The sequence below is a fragment of the Mustela putorius genome, unplaced genomic scaffold (assembly GCF_011764305.1).
Source record: "Mustela putorius furo isolate JIRA1106 unplaced genomic scaffold, ASM1176430v1.1 tig00537293_pilon_pilon_pilon, whole genome shotgun sequence".
Taxonomy (NCBI): Eukaryota; Metazoa; Chordata; class Mammalia; order Carnivora; family Mustelidae; genus Mustela; species Mustela putorius.
The window spans coordinates 1,615,083-1,639,470 of NW_025422431.1; the positions used below are offsets into that span (position 1 = coordinate 1,615,083).

Below are 24,388 nucleotides of genomic sequence, written 5' to 3' on the forward strand. Positions count from 1 at the left end.
GAGACCATCCAAGACGGAGACCTGCATGGCTTGGGGGGAGGAACACAGACACTGCTGCCTGCCTTAGAGCTACCTGGGTGGAAGGCCAAACCAGCCTCTGGGGTAACCGGAGAGTTTGACTCCCACATTTAACTTCAGAGAGGCCCAAAATGCAAGTGGAAAATCACAGGTTAAAGTCTAATAGGACGGCAAAGACAACCCACATAATCAAGCTTGGCTGGCACGGGTGTAACCATCGGTTATGTCCTCCTAAGTATATGTTGCTAAGCTTCATCAGTGAGACTCTGGCCCAGTCTTAAGAGGTCTCTGGTGAAGGGCTGGAGAGAAAAGGGGAACAAGCTCCTGTGAAGCCGCTGGCACTTGTCTGTGAAACACAGGAGAAGAAAACAGCAAATTCATTTTTTCCAGTCAGCAGCTAGTCAAAGCTCTAACAGGGTATAAGTGGTCAGAGAGGACAAACCCTGTCGTCCAGGGCTTGAGAACAGGTTGTTTTGGCTGTCAAGCATTTTCAAAACAAGTTTTCTTGGTCTCGTGACAGGTTGTGGCAAGAAAAAGAAAATGAAAAGACTGGAAGATCCCATGATCCCGGCTCCGGGTCTCCGCGAGGGCCAGCCCTGCCTGCACGGTCAGGTCTGCCTGCAGAGCGTGCAGATAAAGCCGGTCTTAGGGCTAATACCACCTCACCCGTGACACCATTTAATCAAGTGATTCCTCTAAGAACTCTCTGGCAGCTGGATAATCATTCTGATCTGGGAGGAATAGGTCAAAGCCACTCTTAAGCCCAAGGGCGCTGTGCGGCTCAAACCCACGCCCTGCGTTGTTTTAATTTTCACCTCATGTTACGTGGACAAATTATGCTTCTGCAACTGAGGTTAAAACCATCTGCTCTAAGGTGGATTTTTCCATCTCAACCGCAGAGCGCTTGGGTCGGGTGGGGCAAAGAGATCAGCACGGAGGCACCAACGGCGAAGGCCAAGATCAAGCTGGTCTTCGAAAGTGCATTCACTCCCTACCAGGAGTGATCTCACTCAGGGGCTTAACAAACTTGGCCTCAAGGAGGGGATGAGTCAGACACAGAGCTGGCCATGGCAGCGCCAAAGGCCACGCGGCCAGATGGGGATCTGGAGAGTACTGTTATCAAGCAACCCAGGGAAAATGTTCAGAAATCAATTAGACAAGTGTGGCGGAAGTTTCCAGATCCCCTAAATTAACACTGAAGAGCCTAGGGTTGCACACCCAGACTTCAACTCAGACTCAAGTTCTGAATGGTCGAGTAACCTTGGGCTCCCTTTCTTGGGTCTCCTTTGTCTCGCTTCCAAAGCAAGGCAGCCGGATGGGCCTTCTGGCTCCAGGGCTCTGGTCCTCAGACTCACCGGAGCAGGGGGCATTGGGTCATTTACAATCTCACCTGCTATGGCCATCTCAAGTCACCACAAGGGACAGCTGAAGTCCCCACTTTTGGCATTGCTCCCAGAAGAAGAACTCTGTGAAAGGGACCTGGCGCTTCTTCCGTGAGACAAGTTACCAGTTCACAAAGGCTGTCTTCGTTCTGCCAGTTGTCTGCAAGCATGGGTTTCTTTTCTGAAGGAAGAGGTGGCGATACGGGAAGACTCGTACAAGACAGCTCCCATCATGCCTACTCTGACCCTCAAACACACACAGGGGCATCCCCAGCATTTCATATCTCTGCTCAGGATGTGACTTGAAGACACTGCCTAAGGCCAGCTGTGCAGAGCTTACCGAACCCGAGAGAAGCCTAGAAGACCACTGAGCTCCCTTTCCCCCAGAAAGCCACACAGACTGTTGTGACTGATTCTTGGGCTGGCCTTTTGTATAGGATGTCCCGTGAAATTTAAATTTCAGGTAAACAACAAGTAACTTTTTAGTATAAGTATGTTCTAAGTATTGCATGGGATCTACTGATATTAAATGATTCAGTCTCTGAAAGCCCTGGGCCCTGAAGTGGCAAAGAAGGGGGAAAGGACTGAAGGCAAACATTCCTTTACAGCATTCCAACATGACCACAGAACTCCGCTCCTCCTGCCTTTGTGACTGGTTCCCAGGCCGCGGAGGATCTAGTGGGATTTACACATCTACTCCCAGGCAGGACACTGCATGGATATGGACTTTATGGATCAAAGAAAACCCTCATTGCCCACAGAAGAAAAGGTCGAATGTCTCAGCAGTTAATAGCCACGGTGATTAGCCGAACACCAACAATACGTCCACTTCCCGTCGAACATTCACAGTCCTCTATGAAAGAGGACTGTTCCCTCACGGGCAGATGAGAAAACCAACGTCTACAGGGGTAACAAAATACTCCCAAAGAGTGGCAGGACCAGGACTGGACTTCTGGTTGGTCTGATTTCAGAGCTCATGTTCCCTCCAGGCTGCAGACTCTGACCTGCCTCTTTTCTTTCTCTCCTGCCTCATCCACCACTGCCCTCTTCAGTGCGTCCTGGCTACCCGGAACCTCCTGCTTCCTAGCCTCCGGGCGGTCTCTTCCCTGTGGCAGGCACGGCCTCCCTCCAGCACATCTTACCCATATTCCAACGTCAGCCTCCTCAACCTTGGCAAACAGACCTCCTTTCTCTCCTACTGCGTTCCCCCGTGCACATGGCGCACAGCGCTGCCTTAGAAAACAACCATTTATGTGGCATTTCCACCCAACTCTGGTTCCACGAAGGCAGGGAAAGGGTCCCACGTACCACTATCATGGCGTCTGATACCTACTTTGAATACAGTAAACATCTGCTGGCTGGCTGGCTGGCTGGAAGAGTGCTGGTGATCTGGGGAGAGCCCAATCCCAATCAGAATATGTGCAAGGCCTCCCTGGGGCACTCCGAACCTGGGTGTCACCCAAGGCTGAGAGCCTGGAGACTCTGCAGTTCGGAACAGAATGCTGAGCTCAGTTGCCTGGCCGAGCTGGGAGAACTCAATCAAGGGGGAAGAGAGGCAGGGTGGTAAAAGAACAGAAAGTAGTTGGAAAGTCAGGAAACCCAAGATCTATTCTTAGTTCCTGTGCTGTGTTACCCAGTGACCTTGGATGAGTCATCTTGCTTTGCAGGGCCTCAGTTTCATAATCTGTAAAACAGGTATAATGGCAGGGGGCGCCTGGGTGGCCAAGTGGGTTAAGCCTCTGCCTTCAGCTCAGGTCATGATCTCAGGGTCCTGGGATCGAGCCCTGCATGGGGCTCTCTGCTCAGCGGGGAGCCTGCTTCCCCCTGCCCCCACCTGCCTCTATGCCTACTTGTGATCTCTGTCTGTCAAATAAATAAATAAAATAAAATAAATAGGTATAATGGCAGTATTGATCTCATAGGATTGGTATGAGAATTATAGGAACTGAAAATCTACGAAGCATTTGGAGCTGTGCTGGTACAGTACAAGCAATCGGCACACATTTACCATCGTCGTCCGTCAGATGACCAGGAGAGACTGGAGGGTCCCCTCTCATTTCTGTTGAGATGATGCCCTTTCAGATACATTCCTATAAATGTCACTTTTCTGGGCAACTGGGATGATGACTATTTAAAGACTATCTGATCCCTACAATGACTGATAATGGGAAATTCTGGTCTTCTACATTTTGATTCTGATTTTTAGAGGAGTGACAGGGCTCCCCACTTTGTAATTCTGACTCGTACCCAGTGCACTAAGTAGTTAAGGAATGGATGGCTTCATTGTCAGAACGGAACATCAACCAGAGATGGTGCGCCCCACCATCCATCAGCAGGCTTTGTAGCTGGGGCTCTTCGAACTGGGTGTGCTGCAGTCCCTAGTGCTTTGCACCTACTCTGTATATCGTATATATCACCCTGAAATGTTTGCTGCATGAATTACTAGCAACAACCTAACCGCAGAAGCCACTGCTACACTTGGTTCTTACAATCATGGCTGCCCTGAAGCCTGTTCTCCTGACTTGGGCCACAGCATCTCCACCGGGCAGCTTGGCCCCGACTGGCCAGGAGGCAAAACATTTACTCTCCTCAGAAGTGAGTTCAGATTAAGGATGACTCTAGAGCACTGCAGCCTCACTTCTGCTTTCCTGGCTTCCATTTTCCACCAGGCATGACTAAGTGCCAGGGGTTCTGTCTGTCTGGGAAGATAAGAGTCACTGGAATTTTTCGCCCCCTTCTCCATGTGCGGCCTTCCTGCTAGTTTGGAGGGTGTGAGGCAGCATCTATCCTTCGCTCCCTTACGACACCCCCCTTCTTCCTTTGCCCACTGATTCTAGTGATAAGTTCGGCCACAGGGATGTTTACTTTCCCTTAAAGGTACTCAGTGCCAGGTCTCTATATTCCCAGGAGAGCTATTTCTGCTCGAGAGTACCCCGGGCTCTCCCCCATGGCCACAGGTGAGCCAGCAGGAGGACAGCAGGCCACACACCGGCTGGGTGGATGGCTGTGTGCGTGCGGGCAGTGATTTCCCTGCATTGCTCCTGGGCGCAAGGGAGTGGGCAACAGGCAGAGTAAAGGTGGGAGGTCAGAGGTGGCTTGGGCTGGACCCTGGACGAGTGAGCAGGGGCACAGTATTCTAATCATAGTACTGTCTGGTCTTGAACACGTTTTTCCAGGAAATGAAAATGGTGCATTGAACGTCAAGTCTATGCCAACTGCTGTGCTAAGGGGCTTCTGCCAATCCTTTCACTTAATTCCCACCACAATGGCTGATGCTTACCATACTCGGTCTTGGCTGTACCAGATGGTTTCTAAGGTTCCTTCCAAGCTCCAGGCCCTGAGACTGGTGCCCACTGTCATACCTACACTTCCGCTCGGCCACCCATCTCAGCTCTGCTGTGGGCTATGTTGCCGCTCTCTGAGCAGAGGTAACTGCCCCACTACCTGCTCCTGGTTTCTGCTCACCTCTATAAAGCCGCACTACAACAAGTCATGAATCTGGCTCATTTCTGCTGCACGGTCTGACAACACACAAGACAGAATCCCATTTCCGAAGAAGCGAGGCCTCTGCCTGTTGCTCGTAATGTGCGCAGGATGGACGGACCTGACTGTTCTTTGCTGCTTCCCTTTTTTCTAGAACTCATGCCTTAATGAAAAGTGATCAAGACCAGCAGCTTGGCCCTCCTGCCTTGGCTGGACTTCACATCACACATGACCACCCTGAGCAGCCCTGGCGGCACCTGTCAAAAACCAACACGTACATCGGAACAGTCAAACCTAATTCCCAAGAAGCTGTTTTAACTTGACATCTGAAAATGTATTCCATCTAGAAGTATTTTACTGGGTGTGCGTTCAGGGCACATGCATGCACATTCTGCAACCGAAGTGTTCTATAAATACCAGATATGGGTTGTACGAGAAAGCATCACGTACAGAGCGTACTTAATTCCATTTAGTAATGTTTTCAATTTGCGTCTGACCTCTGGCCACAGAGATGGAATTTTCTCAACATGGATAAAAAAGCAATGCTAAGCTACCTTACATACAATTTTCACTTAAAATCCCCCAATATAGGGGAACTTAGTGATCATCAGCTACTAGCCCAGTGCTTTTAGATGAGGGCCCGAGGCCCGAGGTGAAGTTTTTTTTCCCAAGAACACATGTGGAATTGATAACCGTGCTTGGATGTGACCGAGGTCACCCAACTCCTAGGCCACTATTCTTTGCATTATGTTCACTTACTGTTACCTTACTTCTTCCAATAGTTCAAATTCTGTTGAGCTCTGATTCCACTGATAAATGTACGTTTCTACTTTGATGTGCTATTAAAAAAAAAACCTGAACCCATTTCCCTAGCCTTTTGGCTCTGTAGGACAGCTGCCTATTTTTTCCAAGAAAGAGAATAAATGACCATAACTCACAAACAAGGAAGTAGCTGTATGTGGTTATCACCACATTTTCACGGGGGCTGAGAAGGATCATCAGAACCCGTCCCTGTCCCTGAGCAGTTGGTAGCTTTATGATGGTAGAGCTCGGTTCATTTCCATGACAAAGATGTCTTGATTTCCCAGCTACTCTTTTCATGTGCGGTTTCTTCTGGCTTACAAGACTGAGACCAGAAAGGAAACCCTCACCCTGTGTACCACTGAGAAAGGAGGAGGGCAGGACAGATGTGGGGGGTGGGGGTGGTGGGGGTGGGGGGGAAGGATCAGTCCTTCAAGCCAACTGCAGAAAGCCCAAAGAGTGGAATCAAAAAAAGCTAGGGACACAGTGGCAGGGCCTGTAAAAGAGGGCCTGGGGGGGTCCTGCCCAAGGGGGGTCAGGAGGCTGAGCAGGGCTGCAAATGCTCTGTGCCTGGTACTGCCTGGCCGGCGCAGGCTGGAAGGTGGTACGTGGCTCTCTCGGGATGAGGGCTGCATTAGCAGTAATGGACGGCCAGGCTTTTGAAGGAAGCTTATCGTTTCACAGCAACAGATGTCAGGTTCTAATAAATAACATGTTCTCTCTGACCTACGCAATTTGGAGAGGATGCCTGGACGGCAGGCAGAGCTGGATTCCTCCCCATCTCGCTTGCTCTCTGTTCTAAAAGGAAAAACAAACCAAATCCCTTGAAGATACTTTTCAAAATGATTCTCTTGGAGAGTTCAAGGACCCGATCATTCTGTGTTATTTATTTGCTTTACTTCTCTCTTCACAGCTTCCATAGTTCCCAGGCCTGGGAGGGACAGGCGTGCTTGCCCAGGCAGAAACCCGGGGGCATACGGGTGAGGGGAAGGCTTGGGTGACCCTGGCCTTCCCTGGTTCTATCCTGGTTCTGTTCCCATCCTCCCGGGGCATGATGATTGCCCAAGCTGTGCTGGCCAGGCCAGAAAATTCCCTCTTCTCTCCAGAAGGGAGAACAGCTAATATGAGTCTGGGATTTTTTCTTTCTTTCTTTCTTTTTTTTTTTTTTTAAGATTTTAGTTATTTATTTGACAGAGATCACAAGTAGGCAGAGACGGGATTTTTTTTTTTTTTTTTTTTAAGGGAATTCTTCCTAGGGAACTTAAGGCAAAATAAAATAATAAAGAAAACCCATGAATTATAGCAGCACTGGAACTGTGGGTTCTATCGCTGGGGCACAGCCTCCTGGGAGCCCAGACCTGATGGCTTTTCCTCCCTCACTGCCTTCCCTTCTGCCAGTGACTCTTCTGGCCCACAGTGGCTCAGTTCCGTAGCTGCTCCCCCTCGCAGAGGAGATACGTGGGGGTGAGCAATCGCAGCTGGCCACAATTCTTACCTTCCGGGTCATCCCCCTACCCTTCGTTGCAGACGACAGTTCCAGAAATCTAGCTATAAACAGGAGGAGAGATGGGAGCCAGAGAGGTGGTGGGGAGAAGGGGAGGCAGTGGTCCAGGGACAGAGAGAGGGCGGCAAAGTCCCTGTCAGGGTTTTCTGTAACACTGATGGGTGTTACACCTGTCGGGGTGTTCCTCTGGCCAGCTGACCAAATGCAGGGACCGCAGAGGGAGGCCCGACTCGGCAAGGAAATCTCAATGGGCACAGAGCATCGTCTGAGCTGCCTTAAGGAGCTGCCAACAAGGCAGCAAGGAAGTGACTGAGTGAGTTCTGGATAACAATCACATACACGGGCTCACATTACAAGCACTCACACTTCATCAACACCCCTCCCATGGCCCTCCTCTAGTCCCAGAGAATTCTCAGGCCTCAGGGCTCCCGTGACCACACTGCACTACCCGTGGAAACGGCTTCCACGCCGTGCTCCACAGCATCTGAGGGACCCAGAGGGGCCTCACAGCCACAGTAAGGGTGGGGATGGGGAGCAAATCAGATGGGGGCATCGAGCCCCCTTCTCTGCAATCAAGGAGAAGAGATCTATTTTTATGTGGTTTATTTAGAGGGCTAATGCATAAGACCGGATTGAAGCATTTAGCAGCTAATGACAAATTTGAAGAAAACTGTGTCTGGGAATACTGAGGTATTAACCATGAAAGATAACTGAAATAGTCCAGAATGCAGATGATTTTTAAAGAACCTCTGAAAGAGAAAATTATTCTGCAAAGACAACTGGATGACTAATAATGTGAGTATGCAGGGCGATGAACATATGGGGAATTATGGACTGCTTTGGGAACACTTGGATAGGTTTCTAAATAAGAAAATAACATCTCTCTCTGACCTTGAGGCAAGAAGGCAAACAACAAATGGTTTTAGGAGGTTCATGAATTACTCCAATGTGTTGACTGAGAAGCTATTTTTTGAAATATTCCTCAAGTGATTCCATTTATATAATGGATTTAATTTGTGACAAAGCATTGTAGTGGGTGATGTGGGGTTAAATCCTATTCTAAGAAACTACTTAGGCCTCTAGGATCAAGCTGATGTTTTATACAATGAAACTCAAGGAAAACGCCCTCCATCTATTCACAGATTTATCAGACTAGAAAGGATTAATAAAATCATCGGACTGATTCATCTAGACAGATCTAAGCTATATAAGATGCCAAGGTAGGTAACTAGTAAATTCAGATTTTTTTTTTCCAAAGTGACAGTTGGCTTTATGTAGATTAAACAATTGGAGCATGGTTTTTCTTTTCCCCAACTTTCTAAGCTGGTTGGGTTGGCACCAAGAAGATATAACCATAGGTGATACTGTCCATGAATGGGACAGCCCAGAATCTAAGAATCTCTGGCCAACTCATTGAGGTTGGGGAATTGTTCAGTTGGGTGCAATACTGACTCTGCTATCCTTTAACTGAAACTCTTTTTCCCTCCAGGGATAGTGATGCTGATGGTGAACAATGACTGCTCTCAACACGCCAGACCCTCTGCTGGACAATTCACCTACATTACCCCGTGCGGTATGCACAATTCCAAGATGGCCCCTGAGATCCCTCACCCAATCCCCAGGACTATGAAAATGGATTTCAGTCCTATAATTGGGATTGTTAGGTTACATGGAACAGATGACTTTAAGAAAGGGAGATTAAAGGTAGGCCTGACCTAATCAAATGACCCCTTTAAGTCTGAGTTCAGAAGTCAGTGACACCAAAGTCAGAGGTTAGAAACAGGAGGATTTGATGCACCACCACTGGCTTGATGGTGGAGGGGCCACGTGGCAGGAAGTAGCCTCCAGCTGACAGCCAGGAAGGAAACCAGTACCTCAGTCCTACAACCACAAAGAATGAATTCTGCCAACAACCCAAATGAGCTTGGAAGAGGGTCTGGGCCTCAGACGAGACAGCAGCCCCAGTCAATGTCTTCAGTTGTTTGGGACCCTAAACAGAGACCCAGGAAGGCTGTATTGGACTCCCAAGCCACAGAAACTAAGATAATAATCTGTGGGGTTTTAAGCTGTTAAGTGTATGGTAGTCTGCTAATTAACAATAGAAAACCGGGGCAGCTTAACCAGTTGGTTAAGCTTCTGCCTTTGGTTCAGGTCATGATCCCGAGGACCTGGGATCAAGCCCTGCATTAAGCCTCCTGCTCAGCAGGGAGTCTGCTTCTCCCTTTCTGTCTGCCCCTCCCCCCACTCACACAAACACACATGTCCTCTCTCTCAAATAAAAACAATCTTAAAAAAAAAATAACTACAGAAAATCATACACACCATTTGATACTCATAATAACCTCTACAACAAGCTTCACTGTTTAACAGAGAAGGGGACAGACTGAGGGAGATTATGAATTTGCCCAAAGTCACACAGCTGGTGAATGGTAGAAATAGGTTTCAACTCAGCTGTCTTGACTTTAGGGTCAGTGCTCTTAACTGCCACAAGCATTTCCTCTCTGTATTCACGTTATTCAAGTGCCAGGCCTCTGAGGAGGGAGGCTCAGACAAGTGGTAAAGAGAATGGGGAACCGTATTAGCCTGCCTGGGGACAGATGTGCAGAAAGTCAGAGGCCCTGTGTTAGGCCCTAACTACAAAAAGTCAGCTCTGTGCCCTTAGGAAAGTCCCTTCATCACTCTGAGCCTCAGTTTCTTTATCTGCATGAAGGACAATGAGGATTTCTACACTGTACCCCACACAGGGCTGCAGTGATGATCCCATGAAGGTGTGTGAGGGTGCACTGTAAATGGTCAAGTCCATAGGCAAACAAAGGTGCCTGGATGTCATCCAGGGATAGCTTCCTTTTCTTGATGACTTCGTGTCTCAATGTCTTCTGCGTATAGGATGGATATCATTCTCTGATGGCTTGTTCCAAGGAAGACATTTAAAAATTAGTGGGGGTTTTTGGGGGAAGGAAATGAGTCTCCTTGTTCTTTATTTGGGAATTACAGAATAAGGTGGAATGTGATTTTTCTTTCTTCTCTTAAGTTCTTTAAAAGTCTGCTTACTGTTAAAAGCCAAAGTAGTAAGAATGTACTATGGGATTCACAAAATATGTAGAAGTGAAACATTTGAGTATTATGCTACAGAGGACAGTAGAAAATATAAAAAGAATTAGGAGGGTTTTAAGTTTTTGCATTGTACTTAAAGTGTTATGATATTACTTCATAGTAGACAATGGTAAATTAAGGATGTGTTTTAGTGTATTAGTAACTTAAATATGACACAAAGAGCTGTAGCTAAAAGGACAATAGGAGAAAGAATGTTATACTAAAAAATACCCAGATAAATCAAAGGGAAGATTTGGAAGGGAAGACAAAGGAATACAAAATACATAAACATATCAATGAAATTAAGTAACAAATAGAAAGATGGTAGATTTCAACTCCATCAGTTCATTACTTACACAAAATGTAAATAAGCCAAATACTCTGATTAAAAGGCAGAGATTATCAGACTAAATTTAAAGAAAACCTACGAAAGATTTCCTTGAAAAATAAAGACACATAGGTTGAAAGAAAAAGGATGAACAGAGATAAACCATGCAAAAAATACATATAAGAAAGCTGGTATAACCATATTAATATCAGACAAACCAGACTTCAAGTCAAGGAGAGTTACCAGAAATAGAGAGGGTCATTTCATAATGATCAAAGGGCTAATTTAGCCAGACATAATAATTCTGAATATGTATGTACTTAAGAAACAAGCCTCCAAATTCAAAAAGCAAGAATGGACAGGACTAAAAGGAGAAATAAACCACAGGTGGAAAGTTTAACACCTCCTTTCAAAAACATATAATAATAAACAAAAAATAACAGTAAGAAGTAGTTTGACTTAATTAATATCGTACATATAATACCTTAATTCAAAAATGCAGGACACGCATTCTTTTGAAGTTCACACGGACTATACAAAGATAGGCCATATATTGGGCCACAGTACAAATCTCAACAGATTTCAAAGGCTTAAAATCATATAGATTATGATCTCTAATGAAAACAGAATTAAATTAGAAATCAGTAAGATATCTAGAAAAATCCCCAAGCACTTGAAATTCAAGCAGCACAATTATAAACAATGCATAGTTCAGAAAGAATTCACAGGAGAAATCAGAAATATTTCTAACAAAGTAACAAAAAATGTATCAAAATTTGTGGGATGCAGTTAATGCAAACCTTACGAGAGAAATCTGTAGTTTAAAGGCTTATAGTAGAATGGATTAAAATCAATGATGTAAGCTTCCAGTCTGAATAAGAACAAATTAAACTGAAAACTAGAAGGAAGGAAATAATAAAGATAAAAGCATAAATTAATAAAATAAATTTCTTTGGAAAGATAAGTAAAACTGATATACCCCTAGCTAGACTGTTTTAAGAAAAGGGGAGAGAAAAAAAAAAAAACACAGAAACTTTCACTATAAAGAATGAAAGAAGTTCTATCACTATAGCCCACAGATATTAAAAGGAAAATGAGGGAGTATTATAAAAAATCTCACACCAGTCAATTCAACAACTTAGACTGGATAACTTGCTTAAAAAACACAACTTGCTAAAACTAACACAAGAAAAAAAAATGATGAGTATCCCTATCTTTAGTAAATATTTCTTTGAATTTCTTTCCATAAATAAAACTTTATTGAACACTAAAAAAGAAAACAAAAACAAAAACAAAACCCACAAAAAAACAAAAAAACTACTGCTGAACCTACATAAACTCTTTCAGAAAACAGAGGTGGAAGGAAAATTTTCCAGTTTATTTTATGAAGCCAGCATGGTGCATTTATCAAAATCTGAAAGGACAACACTAATTTCTAAACCAACATCACCCATTAAAATAAGTGTGAAATACAAAGATCTTAACACAACATTAGCAAATCAAATCTAATAATATAAAAAAGGATAGACATAATGACTGAGAAGGTTTATTGATCCCTGGAATGCAAAGTTGGTCTAATATTCACAAACTTGTTAACATAATTCACCACTTTAATAGAATAAAGCAAAACCATAGGATTGGGCCAATAGATACAGAAAAAGCATTCTACAGAATTCAATACTCATTCATGATAAAAACTCTTAGCGAAGTAGGAATATAAGAGAACTTCTTCAATGTGGTAGAGACATCTATGTAAAACCTACTGCTAACCTCAACCTTAATGGGAAGACATATGGCCAGATGTCTACTCTTACCACTGTGCACAACATTGTACTAGAGATCCAAGCCAGTCCAAGTAGATAAGAAAAAGAAATTTAAAGCCATAAAAATAATAAAGATGGAAATAAAAAAGTAAAGCTGTTAACAGATGATATGATTGTTTATGTTAAAAAAAAAACTTAAGAAAACTACAAAAAAAACTACTAGAATTTAGTAGCAATCATGAACTTAGGCAATGTCACAGGATACCTGGTCAATATAGAAAAATCGTTTGAATACCTATATACCAGTAACAAGTCAAAAATAAAACCTAAGAAACTATCATTTACAATAAAACATCTTAAAAAATGCAAGACTTCTATAATGAAATGTCAAAACGCCTCTTAAAGAAATTAAAGACCTAAATGAAAACTCTTGTTTATTGAGTCAAAGATTCAATATTGTTAAAATGTCAATTTTCCCTCTTGTTGATCTATAGATTTAACACCATCCCAACCAAAATTTCAGTGGGCATTTTTTTTTTTTTTTGAGGGGAAGTTGGAGTTAGAATTGGCTAACTAAGTAATTCAACAGAGAAAGAAAAACTTTTTTTTTCTTTTTTTTTTTTAAAGATTATTTATTTATTTATTTGACAGACAGAGATCACAAGTAGGCAGAATGGCAGGCAGAGAGAGAGGAAGGGAAGCAAGCTCTCCACTAAGCAGAGAGTCTGATGCAGGGCTCGATCCCAGGACCCTGGGATCACGACCAGAGACGAAGGCAGAGGCTTCAACCCACTGAGCCACCCAGGTGCCCCAAGAAAAACTCTTCAACACATGTTGTTGGAATACCTGGATATATGTAAAAACAATTAACTTCAGTGTCCATCTTGTACCATATACAACAATTAATTTGAGATGGATCAGAGACCTAAAACGTCAAACCAAAATGAAAGCTTGTAGAACAAACAAACACAGAAGAACCTCTTCATGACCTTGTGGTAGGCAAATAAGTGTGAGGCTCCAGAAAGTATTAACATAAAAAGAAAACACTAAAAAAATAAATTTCATTAAAAATAAAAATTTTCTGCCCACCAAAAGACACTGTTAAGAAAATGAAAAGGCAAGCCACAGATTGGGGGAAAATACTTGTAATGCATAAATCTGACAAATATATAAATAACTCTTAAAACTCAATGATAAAAAACCAACAGCCTCGTTAAAAATAGGCAAAATTTGAACAGGCACTTTTAAAAAGAAGATATACCGATGCACAAGAAAAGATGATCAACGTCATTAATCATCAAGAAATTAAGATTAAAAAACACAACGACATCTCATTTCTTCCCCTCTGGAACAGCTAAAATTAAAAGACCAACGATACCAAGTGGCAGAGAGAATATGGAACAAATGGAATCTGGTATATTACCAGTGGGGGTGTAAGCTCGTCTAAAGACTTCAGAAAAAATTTGTCAGTTTCTTATAAAATTAATCATACACATACTCCCCTTCCCAGTTATTTACTCACAGAATTGAAACTGTATGTCTATAAAAAGGCGCACATAAGAACGTTTTTAGCAGCTCATTTCATAAAGTCCCCCAAATGGAAACAACTAAATATATATACGCAGATGAGTGCATTAATAAATTATGGTATATTCCTACAATGGAAATCCCTCAGCAGCAAAAAAGGAATACCGTAATAGATAAATCTAGAATAATCATGTTGACTACAAAAGACAAAAAGCGTACAATCTGTATTATTCCATTTGTAATAAGTATCTAGAAAAGGAAAATCTATGACATGTGACAAGGTCTGTCCTGGAGATGGGGAGACTAACTGGAAAGGGGAGAAGGTAAGTTTGTCAAAACTCCAGCAAAAGATATACTGAAATCTGTCTACTTTATCGTATGTGAATACACTGCAATAAATATCTTTAAAAGCTAGATATGCAAAGCCCCCGCCTTCAAAGAACTCACAATTTGATTAATGAAATGAAACAATATAAAGATGTGAAAAAGAATAATACAAAAGAGATTTCAAAGCAGCACCCCTGGTCCTTGACTTTCAATGGTTCCACTTAATTTGTTGACTTCACGATGACGCAAAAGCGACACACATTCAGCAGAAACATACTTTCGAATTTTTAATTCTGATCTCTTCCCAGGCTAGTGAACATGGCAGGACTCAGCTCGCTGCCGCTGCCCAGTCCGCCACGCCATTGCAAAGGTGAACAGCTGATACGCTTACAACCGTTCTGTCTTCGTACAACCATGTACACTGTTCAGTAAATGATGTGAGCTACTCAACACTGTATTATGCAATAAGCTCTTTATGTTCGATGATTTTGCCCAACTGTGGCTAAAGTTAAGTGTCTCGTGCGCATTCAGCTAGTGCTACGCTAAGCTATGATGTTGGGTAGGTCAGGTGTAATAAATGCATTTTCAGCTTATAAATTATATTTTCAATTTACAGTGGGTTTATAGGTACATAACCCTTTTGAAAGCTAAGGAAGATCTGTATGTGACCAACAGTCAACTGAGACTAGGAAGATGGAAAGAAGCTGCCTGCACGTTAGCATGGATGGAGGAAACCCTAAGGAAGAATGCCAAGATCTGAAGGGGCAGAAAGAGGGAGGGAAGAGGGAGTGAGCAAAGGCACTATGGGACAAAGCAGAAGCTAAACACAAGAGTCTTTCATATTTCCATTCACTGACCCTTCATATTAATACCATCCAAAGGGAGGAGTACAGTCTTGTTTTATGGGATCAAGTTCAGAAAGGTTAAGAGCCCTGCCCAAGTCCACAGAGCTTATCTGATTAGAACTTGTGATAGCAGCTGGGCATGGACATCCGTGACCCCAAAGCCAGCGCTCACCCAGCAGAGGGCATTTCACTTGTGCGAACAGAATTCGCTAGACAGCCATGGGCAAGAAGCACATGTCCTAGGAAAAAGCTCGGGTCAGCGCCAGAAAGTGTCCTTCCTGAGTTCACATGTTTAGAATTTTGCTTTAGAGGAGGGAACAAACAGCTGACTCCACTCGAAGGGCTCTATGCTGTTCATAAACCGTGAGAGTGTTTATGATATGGGCAGAGCTCTCCCAGTGAATTATAGCCTTTTACGCACTGTGCACATAGAATATTTTCACAGGACAAAGAAACAGGGCGTGTAAGGAATGCTGCAGTTGACCTTTCTCTCTTTCTGTCCTTTCTCTCCAATCCTCCCCACCAATGTCAAGCCTGTCCTGCAGGACAGTTCCCGGATTGTGTTTACCCATTACCTGGCTTTCTGACACAGCCCAGGGAAGTTACTCGGTTCAGTTTAAGAAGAGAGCTTTTAAACTACTTCTTCTTCCTAGTATGAGCAGCTGGCTTTTTCTTTTATTACATTTAAAACGAATCCATCTTCCCTACAGTAAAAGCAGACTTTTTTAAACCTTTCTTCAGATGTTTTCTTTAGACTGGTGTAACATAGAGCAAATGTCTTCTGAAACTCTGAACCAATCTGTTAAGATAAACAGGCTTCACTTACGATAGTCCTACACTGAAATCACAGGCTTGTGGTCTGCAACTCCTTGAAGACTCAATTCATACATGCTACAATGTCTAGTTAAGACACACACACACACACACACACACACACAGTTTTGCTATGGAAACCACAAGGACATGTCTGGTTCAGACTCCATAGCACATACCACAAATAACAGCCCATCTTCTAAGGGCAGATCTTGTATATACACAGGGAAAGTCCAGAAAATTAAACAACTGCCATACCTCAAACATAAAACTTATTTTTGAATCCCCCTTTTTTTTCAAGTCTGTTTCAAGATATCTAAGTCTTAATCATTGTTATTAGGTATGTTTGCATATGTCTGTTGTTTTCCTTAAATAGAATTTCAGACTCAGACCTCATGGATACAAAGGGGAAATGCAGGCAGAAAGGGCACACTGACGTCTCAGATAACACTTCTGGATTCTACATATGGATGCGGGAAGGCCTGTGTTCCTGCATAAAGCGAACAGAGCTCCAGTTCTGATTATGTGAAGGTTTTGTACCTACAGGGCGTACAGGAGATGCCAGGGGGCCCCCTGGGAGGGAAAGAAATCTCAGAGAGGGGGAGACAAGAGCAAAAAGTCCTGCTAATCGAGAGCATTCTAGGTCTGGCAGGCCAGGTTTTGTTAGTACTTAACACTGTTAGAAGTCTGGTATGATAAAGGCTTTGATCTCTCCTGCTGGGCTATAAATTCCAGGAAGACATGGACAACCTCCAGTGTGTTTATCACGGTTTCCCCAGCCTGGAGCCCATGGCCTGGACCACGGTAGATGCTGAATCAACACTGAGTGACTGAATGAAGAGGATGTTTAATAAATATCCTTCACACCTCTGATTCTGTGGATCTCATCATCCTTCAGGGATGGAATCACAGCGGTGACTAGAGGGCTGTTCAGAGCGATAAAGTAATAACCACCGGCCACTCTAACCATGACTTATTTTTGGAAACCATGGTTTTGGTCCACTGTGGCTTCAATCTGGGAGGCCACAGTTCATGAAGACTGGTGTTCCAGACACTAAACATAAAACACCATAGAACATCAACATACTTGTACATTTACCTATGCCATAGGACTTGTGAACACTTTCCACAGATAGGTTCATGGGCAGTACTTAAATCTCTACACTCCAAACTCTAGCTGACTTCAACCTCTATCAGATTCTCAGCCTATGTCCATACAGATTCTACCAGTTCCAAGCTATTTGCGTAGCCATTTATTCAGACGAGGAATAATTCTGGGTAACGGCGGCAGAGATGCAATGAGGTATATAATGTTTTTTCCTTCAAAGACATTACAGTCCCACATGAAAAACTCGGTACTAGACCCATACACTGACCACTAAGCCTAAATTCTATTTGCTTACTGTCAGCTGAAATTTTCCATATTTTAAAAAAACAAATATGAAAGTAGCTTCCAACACATTCATCATCAACATCATTTATCCACAACTCCAATTCTTCTAGTACTTCTTCTCTAATCTAAATAGACCGGGTAGATTTCAGATAAACCTTGTAACCTCTTTAAAAAAAGAAAAACACAACAAACCACCTACCTGATGAGTCTAGATAAGGGGCTGGCAAACTTTTTCTGTAAAGGGCCAAACAACAAATATTTCTGGCTCTGCAGGCCACGTGTGATCTGTTGCAATGTCTCACTCTGCCATGGTAGCATGAAAGCAGCCATACCAAAAAAGTAAAGAAATGGGCGTGGCTGTGTTTCAATAAAACTTTATTTACAGAAACAGGCACAGGACAGGATTTAGCCAGTGGGCAGTAGCTTGCCAACCCCTGGTCTAGATAAGGGAAATGCTCTTATGTGTAGGAAACAGCAGTGGAGTCACTTACTTTGCTCTTTTGGCCATCTCATTTCCATCCCATCTGGGGCTATATGGATAATTCTTCTGGGCCTGGGAATAAAGCTGTCCACTGTTGGTAAAGTGATAGACAGACTGGAATGTGAGCGTCGGCTGGTCTCGAGGGAAAAACAGGGGCAGGTCGACTGCAAAGACAAAAGAAAAGAAAACAAGTTCGGGCTTACATGTACAGGTTAAACCTGGATGCTGGGTACATACTCTATCTGAACCACTGAAACCGTTTGAGGCTTAGGTAAAAGGTATGGAGAGAGGGAACAAGAAATACCCAGGTGGCTTCTCTGCCTTCAAAGAGTTTACAATCTAGGCACACACATGAAAATCACACATAAATAAATTTAACCAATATGAGGCACGAAGTGTGTCAGCTATGCCCTGTTCTCAGAAGCTGGGCACTCCCAGCCATGTGAACTCCTCCCACCGCACTTACCTTGTCCGGGATTCCGTGGAGAAGTTAGCTGATTATCTGTTTTAAGTCTCTATTAAATCATAAATGCTTCAAATGTTGGGCAATACCTTCCTCATCCAGCACTGGATGGCGGGGGAGCGGGGTGGAGGCTGTCCTTAAAGAAGGGATTTGGAACAGGGGCAAGAAAGCAGGTGATAATCTCTCTACTTTATAGGATACAGCCACGGGACCACCAGCAAAAATAAAGTTACCACTTTACTTCCAATCAAGCAGTGAATTCGGATACTCAGCACTTTGAAGCTTCTCCAGATGTGTTACCACATATAGTTCCTAAACCAGTGGGGGCTCCTTAGTGGAACGGAACAGGGACTCATCTGAGCACTGCATTAGGTCTGCTGCGAGAGTACAGCCTGGTTCCAGTGCTGGGTCCTAACACGTTATTATGTGCTCGTATCTGTTCATTTTGGGGTCCTTTCACTCAATGTTTAAGAATAAAATGACTCCTTCTTTTTAGTTTGAGGCAAACCGACATTTTAAACACAGACTGTTTCAATAGCACATTCCTCAAGGCATATCATGTAGAGTTGTGTGGATGTTATCATTTCCTGGGCAAAGGACAGGCCCATGAACTTGGGGAAATATAATAATGAGGAAAAAAATGTGTATAGCATTTCTTAGCTTTACAGAGTACTTTTACAGATTTTATCTAATTTGAGACTTGTGATTCCACGAAGCAGACATTATTTTTACCATGTGCATTTAACAGACGAGCAAACTTGAGACACCAAGGGGTTGGCTGACTTGCCCGAGCCCTACCTAGCTCAGAGGAGGCAGGGTTCAAATCTAGACCCACAGTGTAAACCCTGAGCTCCTTCTCTTGGGCCCCATTGACTCCTGCTCCTCATGATACCAGTACAACCTGCGCACAACACAGTTGCTGTGTTACCATTTCAGTTTAGCAAGCAAAAATCTCTATCGTGAAGAATGTACTAGATTCATCTTTTTGGCTACATGAAGCAGATACATGAAAATACATGCTAGCTGGCTGTGCACTGCCGCCGTGCCAGTGCAGGGTGACATCGGACTTGGGCCAGGCCCTCTAAGCACCCAAAACGATTTCATGAAGGAAAAGCCAAGTTTGCAGCAAACTTGAAAAAAAAAAAAAAAACAAAAAAACCAAGAAACAGAAAAACTGGCCGGTGGCAGGCCCTCTTAGGTCCCTGAGTGTCTCTGACTCTGACTCAGGGCTGCAGGGGGTTTCTGCGTATGAATCAGCCCAACCCCAAGAAAGTGGCAAGACTATGAATGTCCACTCGTAAGTCACATTTTCCACGTGCCTCAGTGCAGTTTTAGCACATGCCTCTTTGTGCCAAAGCAGAGATGCAGTAACAGGCAGGAACAATACAAAATATGAAAAACAGACGGACTTTAATTAGAAATAATCCAATTCGGAAAACACTTTTGAGTCCCTTTACATTGCAAAGCATGATTTGTAAGATCTTCAGTCATTCTGAACAAATATTGCTTTCTAAAATTAAGTTTATATCATTTCTGATTACTCATTGCATCTCCTCTGACTAATTTTAGAAAAAATGCCCATTCACATACAGTTTAATTTGACTTCAATTGTTTATATTACATGTTAAGTTTCCAAATAAGTTTCCACACTAAACCCCAGAGCAGTCATCAACAGCACTGGGGAAAAGCATTTAGCATGGAAGCTCCCCTTCAAAAATGCAGTCATTTTGAATAACAGAATTCAGTGGCAATAATTAGCCAATTTAAAGTAAGTACAGTCACATTCAGTATCAAAGTAACATAGAGAATACCGCAGTCTCCAGGACTGTCAAGCTACCAGATTCTTCTGGGCTTTGGAATAGGTTATATTTTTTTGTTCCTGTTATTTTGTTTTGTAGAAAATGAGTTGCTGGTATTTTGACATGCTGAAAACTGATTTTCCCACCCAATTCTGAACCATCCACTTTGACCCCCTAATTGCCCAATTAAGATCAGAAATCATTCAAAATGTGAATGTAGATTTATTTACTCAGGCAAGTGAATTGTTCTGATTAAAGGGAAAAAAATTGCCAGCCAGCTACATGCTGATATGTACCGCGATCCCAGAAAAACATTGATTGCATGATTCTTTCCCCATGGAGCTTTTTCTAAAAAAGTATAGTTGAAGCCAATATTAAAATCTGAACACAGGAGCTGGATGATCAGCAAAGCAGGAATGGTCAGAGTACTTGAGAAATAAAATCCGTAATCTATATATGCGAAAATAAGATTCAAAAAATATAAATATCTTATTCAATTTAACTAAACTGTATCCTATCTGTATCAGTCAGCAGTCAGTAAGAGGATAGGTTCTTTAAAAATGTTCTGTATATGGGGCACCTGGGTGGCTCGGTGGGTTAAAGCCTCTGCCTTCAGCTCAGGTCATGATCCCGGGTTCCTGGGATCCAGCCCCAAATTGGGCTTTCTGCTCAGCGGGGAGCCTGCTTCCCCCTCCTCTGCCTGCCTCTCTGCCTACTTGTGATCTCTGTCTGTCAAATAAATAAATAAAATCTTTTTAAAAAATGTTCTGTATATGAGAGAGTTAATAACTAAAATGTTTATGAGAAATATTTCACATTTTTCTTGTAAGAATGTTTTGAATGGTACAAATTAGTCAGAATTTTTAAAAAATACAAAGCTTGTTTTCCTTAGTCCCAAATGTTTCTGCCACTTAATGTCTGCCTATAAAGCTAACTCGTGATTTTTTTTTTTTCTCTTAAGGTTTTATTTTTAAGTAATCTCCACACCCAACGTGGGGCTCAAACCCAACTCTGAGATCAAGAACCACAGGCTTGGCAGCCCGGCGCCCCTCACTCAGGATTTTCTGTCACGAAGTGAAATAATGACTTGGAGGCCTTCAAACAGCTAACTCGCTCTGAGGGTGCTCCCGGGGTTCCAAGCTGATTGGGCTCATAGCTTCAGCCAGATTGAAACGGAACATTTTAACCATTGGATTCCTTCAAACACAGCCCACCTACCCGCTCCCAGAGGAGAATCATTCCATTTGGTTCCGTTACTCATCGCCAGTGCTGTTTTGACAACTGCTGCCTATTTCCTTCTTCCTGTATACAGAGACTGGATTTTGGTCAGCTCTCCATCCACGGAAGGGTTGGTCCTCCCTTGTTCAGTATAATTTCAAGGACCACTGCCAAAGTACGACTTTCTTCAAGAACTTGTTGAAACAAGTCCCTGCCCCACATTTGTCATTTGGTGCGACCTGGGCACTTCACAGGATGCCCTCCCAGGGCCCTGCTGCCCTGGCGGAGGGCAGGGATTGTGAGGCCCTCCTGGCTCGCGCCTTGCTGGACAGTCGCTGCAGGGATGAGTCCCACGGGTCGCACTCCCAGAACTCGCGGGTTGCTCTGTAGGCAACTGGCAGCCCCACGGCTTTGAGAAGGAGCCGAATATGGACCGACAAACTTTGCTGCCTCCTCTACACCATGCTGGGATTTGGAAGGACAGATGCGGTTTTGCTTTCTCTAGTAAACAAGTTTAACTGTCCCCAAATGCTCATCCTTTCATCGTAAGACGAACCCATGAGAGCTCTATCTAAATTCATAAGACTCTCTAGAAATTTGTCACTTCTCCGAAGACCTCACGATAGAAAAATGGCCTTGAGCAGCCAAAAGGAACATCACATAGGTGACACACAGGAACAGCTGTCAGGTAGGTACTCAGAGCACTTGAGGCACAGTTCTCCCAAGTTTGGTCATCGGATCTTTCCAGAAAAAAAGTAATCTAACTATGACAAGATTAGGACAATGTACATGAACAGTAAATCATGATAACTAGCAGTCTGGCACAGAGGAAGGAGAGAGAATAATAAATAAAATACCAGATTTTGGAAATAAAAAATAATCCCAGTGTGGGGCCATTCAGCAGGGAATGAAAAGCACAACCATCCCCCAAGCTATTACCATACTCTAAGGGATACTCACTCCCAATCTTGGTAACCTGGCAGACACTCTTGGTTCCCTATTAACAGCCATCCATTCTCCATCCTTTTCTTTTCTTTCTTTCTTTTTCTTTTGTTTAAACAGAGAGAAGGGAGGAGGTACAGAGGGAGAGGGAGAGAGGAAAAATCTTAAGCTGGCTCCACACCCAGTGCAGAGCTCAATGCAGGGCTTGATCTCATGACCCTGAGATCATGACTGGAGCCGAAATCTAGAGTCAGACATTTAACCAACTGAGCCACCCAGGTGCCCCTCCATCCCCCTTTATTGTGGGTAGAGCCCTCCTCCCACTTCAGAGTCCCGAAGTGCTGGGGGTTTACTCTCTCAGCCTTCTCTAAGACTAAGGCATGGAAATGTGACTCAGTCCTGCCAATAAGACCCAAAGGGAAGTTGGCTAGGGGTCTTCTGAGAAATATTTTCCTTTCTGAGTAAAGACAAGTATAAGGAGAAGCCCCCATTTCATTCTTGCCTAGATCTTGTCATGTGAGATCTTGAGGCTTGGAGCTGTGCACTCACCTTGTGACCACGAGGGGAAAGTCAGCCTGACATCAGTGAGTGACTGAATTCATCAGCCCTGGAATGCCCAGCTCTGGATTCCTTGTTATGTGAGACCACTGCGAGTCCTAACTACTTAAACCTCTTTTAATCAGGTTTTCTCAGAGTTGCAGCCAAAAGCATCTGAAGAAATGTTATTTCTTGCAGCTTCTGTTCAAGAGGGCAGGATAATTGAATAACCAATTTCAGAAGTATTTCCACCAAGCATGGTTGAAAATATTCAAGGCACATAAATAGGAAAGTCTGAGTTGTCAGGAAAATGCAGTTCTGTGGGACAGTTCAATACTTGAAAATGCCAAACAAATGAGGGGTTAACCATAATTGCTTCCCTGGGAGTCACATCATCAGATATTTTCATCCTTATTCACAAGTCAGCCGTTATTCCATTTCTCCAAACCTTCCAAAGGCTATATTGATGTGTTCTTGGGTCAGTAGGAGAGATACTCATGCCTTCACTTTATGGTGGTTATGGCGGTGTTTCCATTTCCAGTCCTCTGTAGGCTCTCCAGTTCCTCGAAGCCTCGTTAGCAGAGTTTTAACCCCATGTTGACTTGCTGTCAAGGTCCCTCCGACGAGGACTTCATCTGAGGTCAACTCTCCCTGAGAACAGTTTGCTCACATCTCATTCCCAGGCTACCCCCGCAGTGGGCACACACACACCCAGCGAAGTCTGCCATTTATTAACCAACCATCCCTTACCGACACCGTCTTACTAACTGCACGATAAACCTTTGAGACACTGGGATTCTAACCACTAGAAAGGGAAACGCCACACATCCAAAGCACGCTCTTACAAGAAATATGAAAGAAAAGGTTTCCAGTTAAGAAGTATCCCTACCCAAGGCATCGAAAATTGAATGATGTCCCCTTTAACCATCCCTGTCTCACATTTAAGTGACAGGGGAGATTAAATATTAACCAGATTTTGTCGAACTGGCTTCATAGTTTCATTAAATTTTGTGAGATTTATTCATACAGGCAGGTTACCTGTGGGGTCTTAATATGACCAAACTAAGCCTGATCCTTGAATTCTGCTGTAAATTCTCAACATCCTAATATGGGAGGAGACAGTGTGGTATGGTGGAAAAAAGCACAGCCTTTGGAGTCAGACAAAAATGGGTTTAATTCCTAGCCCCACCATTTATTAGTGGTGAGGCCATAGGTAAAATATTTCATCTCTCTGAATCCTGATGTTCTCATCTACAAAATGAGGAGAATTCTTTTCTCGGCAGTGCTGACAAGACTGGACAAAAGCAGAGCAGGTCATAAATACATATGCATTCCCTCCCCTTCCCCGCTTCCTTCTTTGTTTGGTTTTCAATCTGGCTTCATCCTCTGTTCCCTGTATGTGAAATTTCTAACTAGAGCATAAACACTCACGTCACGTAAGTTTTAGCTATTTTGATGGCACTTTCTAAACTTTGGACAGACCTCCCCATCTCAGCATATAGAGTACGCTGGAAATAGCTTAGCCTTTTCTGGACGACAGAAAGCACATGGAAGAAATCATTTATACATGATGGCCTCGAGTGTTAAGGAAGACTTAGCCTGCTCTTTCCCAATGCCTCTTACCTAAGGGCCAGACTTCCTAAGCTGTGCACAGGGAAGAGGTCACGTGCC

At 43.5% G+C, this 24,388-nt stretch overlaps 1 protein-coding gene across 4 annotated transcripts in view; it reads right to left on the bottom strand.

Annotated features, from left to right (window-relative positions):
• BABAM2 (BRISC and BRCA1 A complex member 2) overlaps positions 1-24,388 on the bottom strand; it is a 406,664-nt gene that overhangs the window by 15,938 nt on the left and 366,338 nt on the right. For all 4 annotated transcript variants that reach the window (XM_004777487.3, XM_045073852.1, XM_045073853.1 and 1 more), the window contains one exon: positions 17,769-17,922. In XM_004777487.3, coding sequence (XP_004777544.1) covers positions 17,769-17,922 — 154 coding nt within the window. The remainder of the gene's footprint in view (positions 1-17,768; positions 17,923-24,388) is intronic.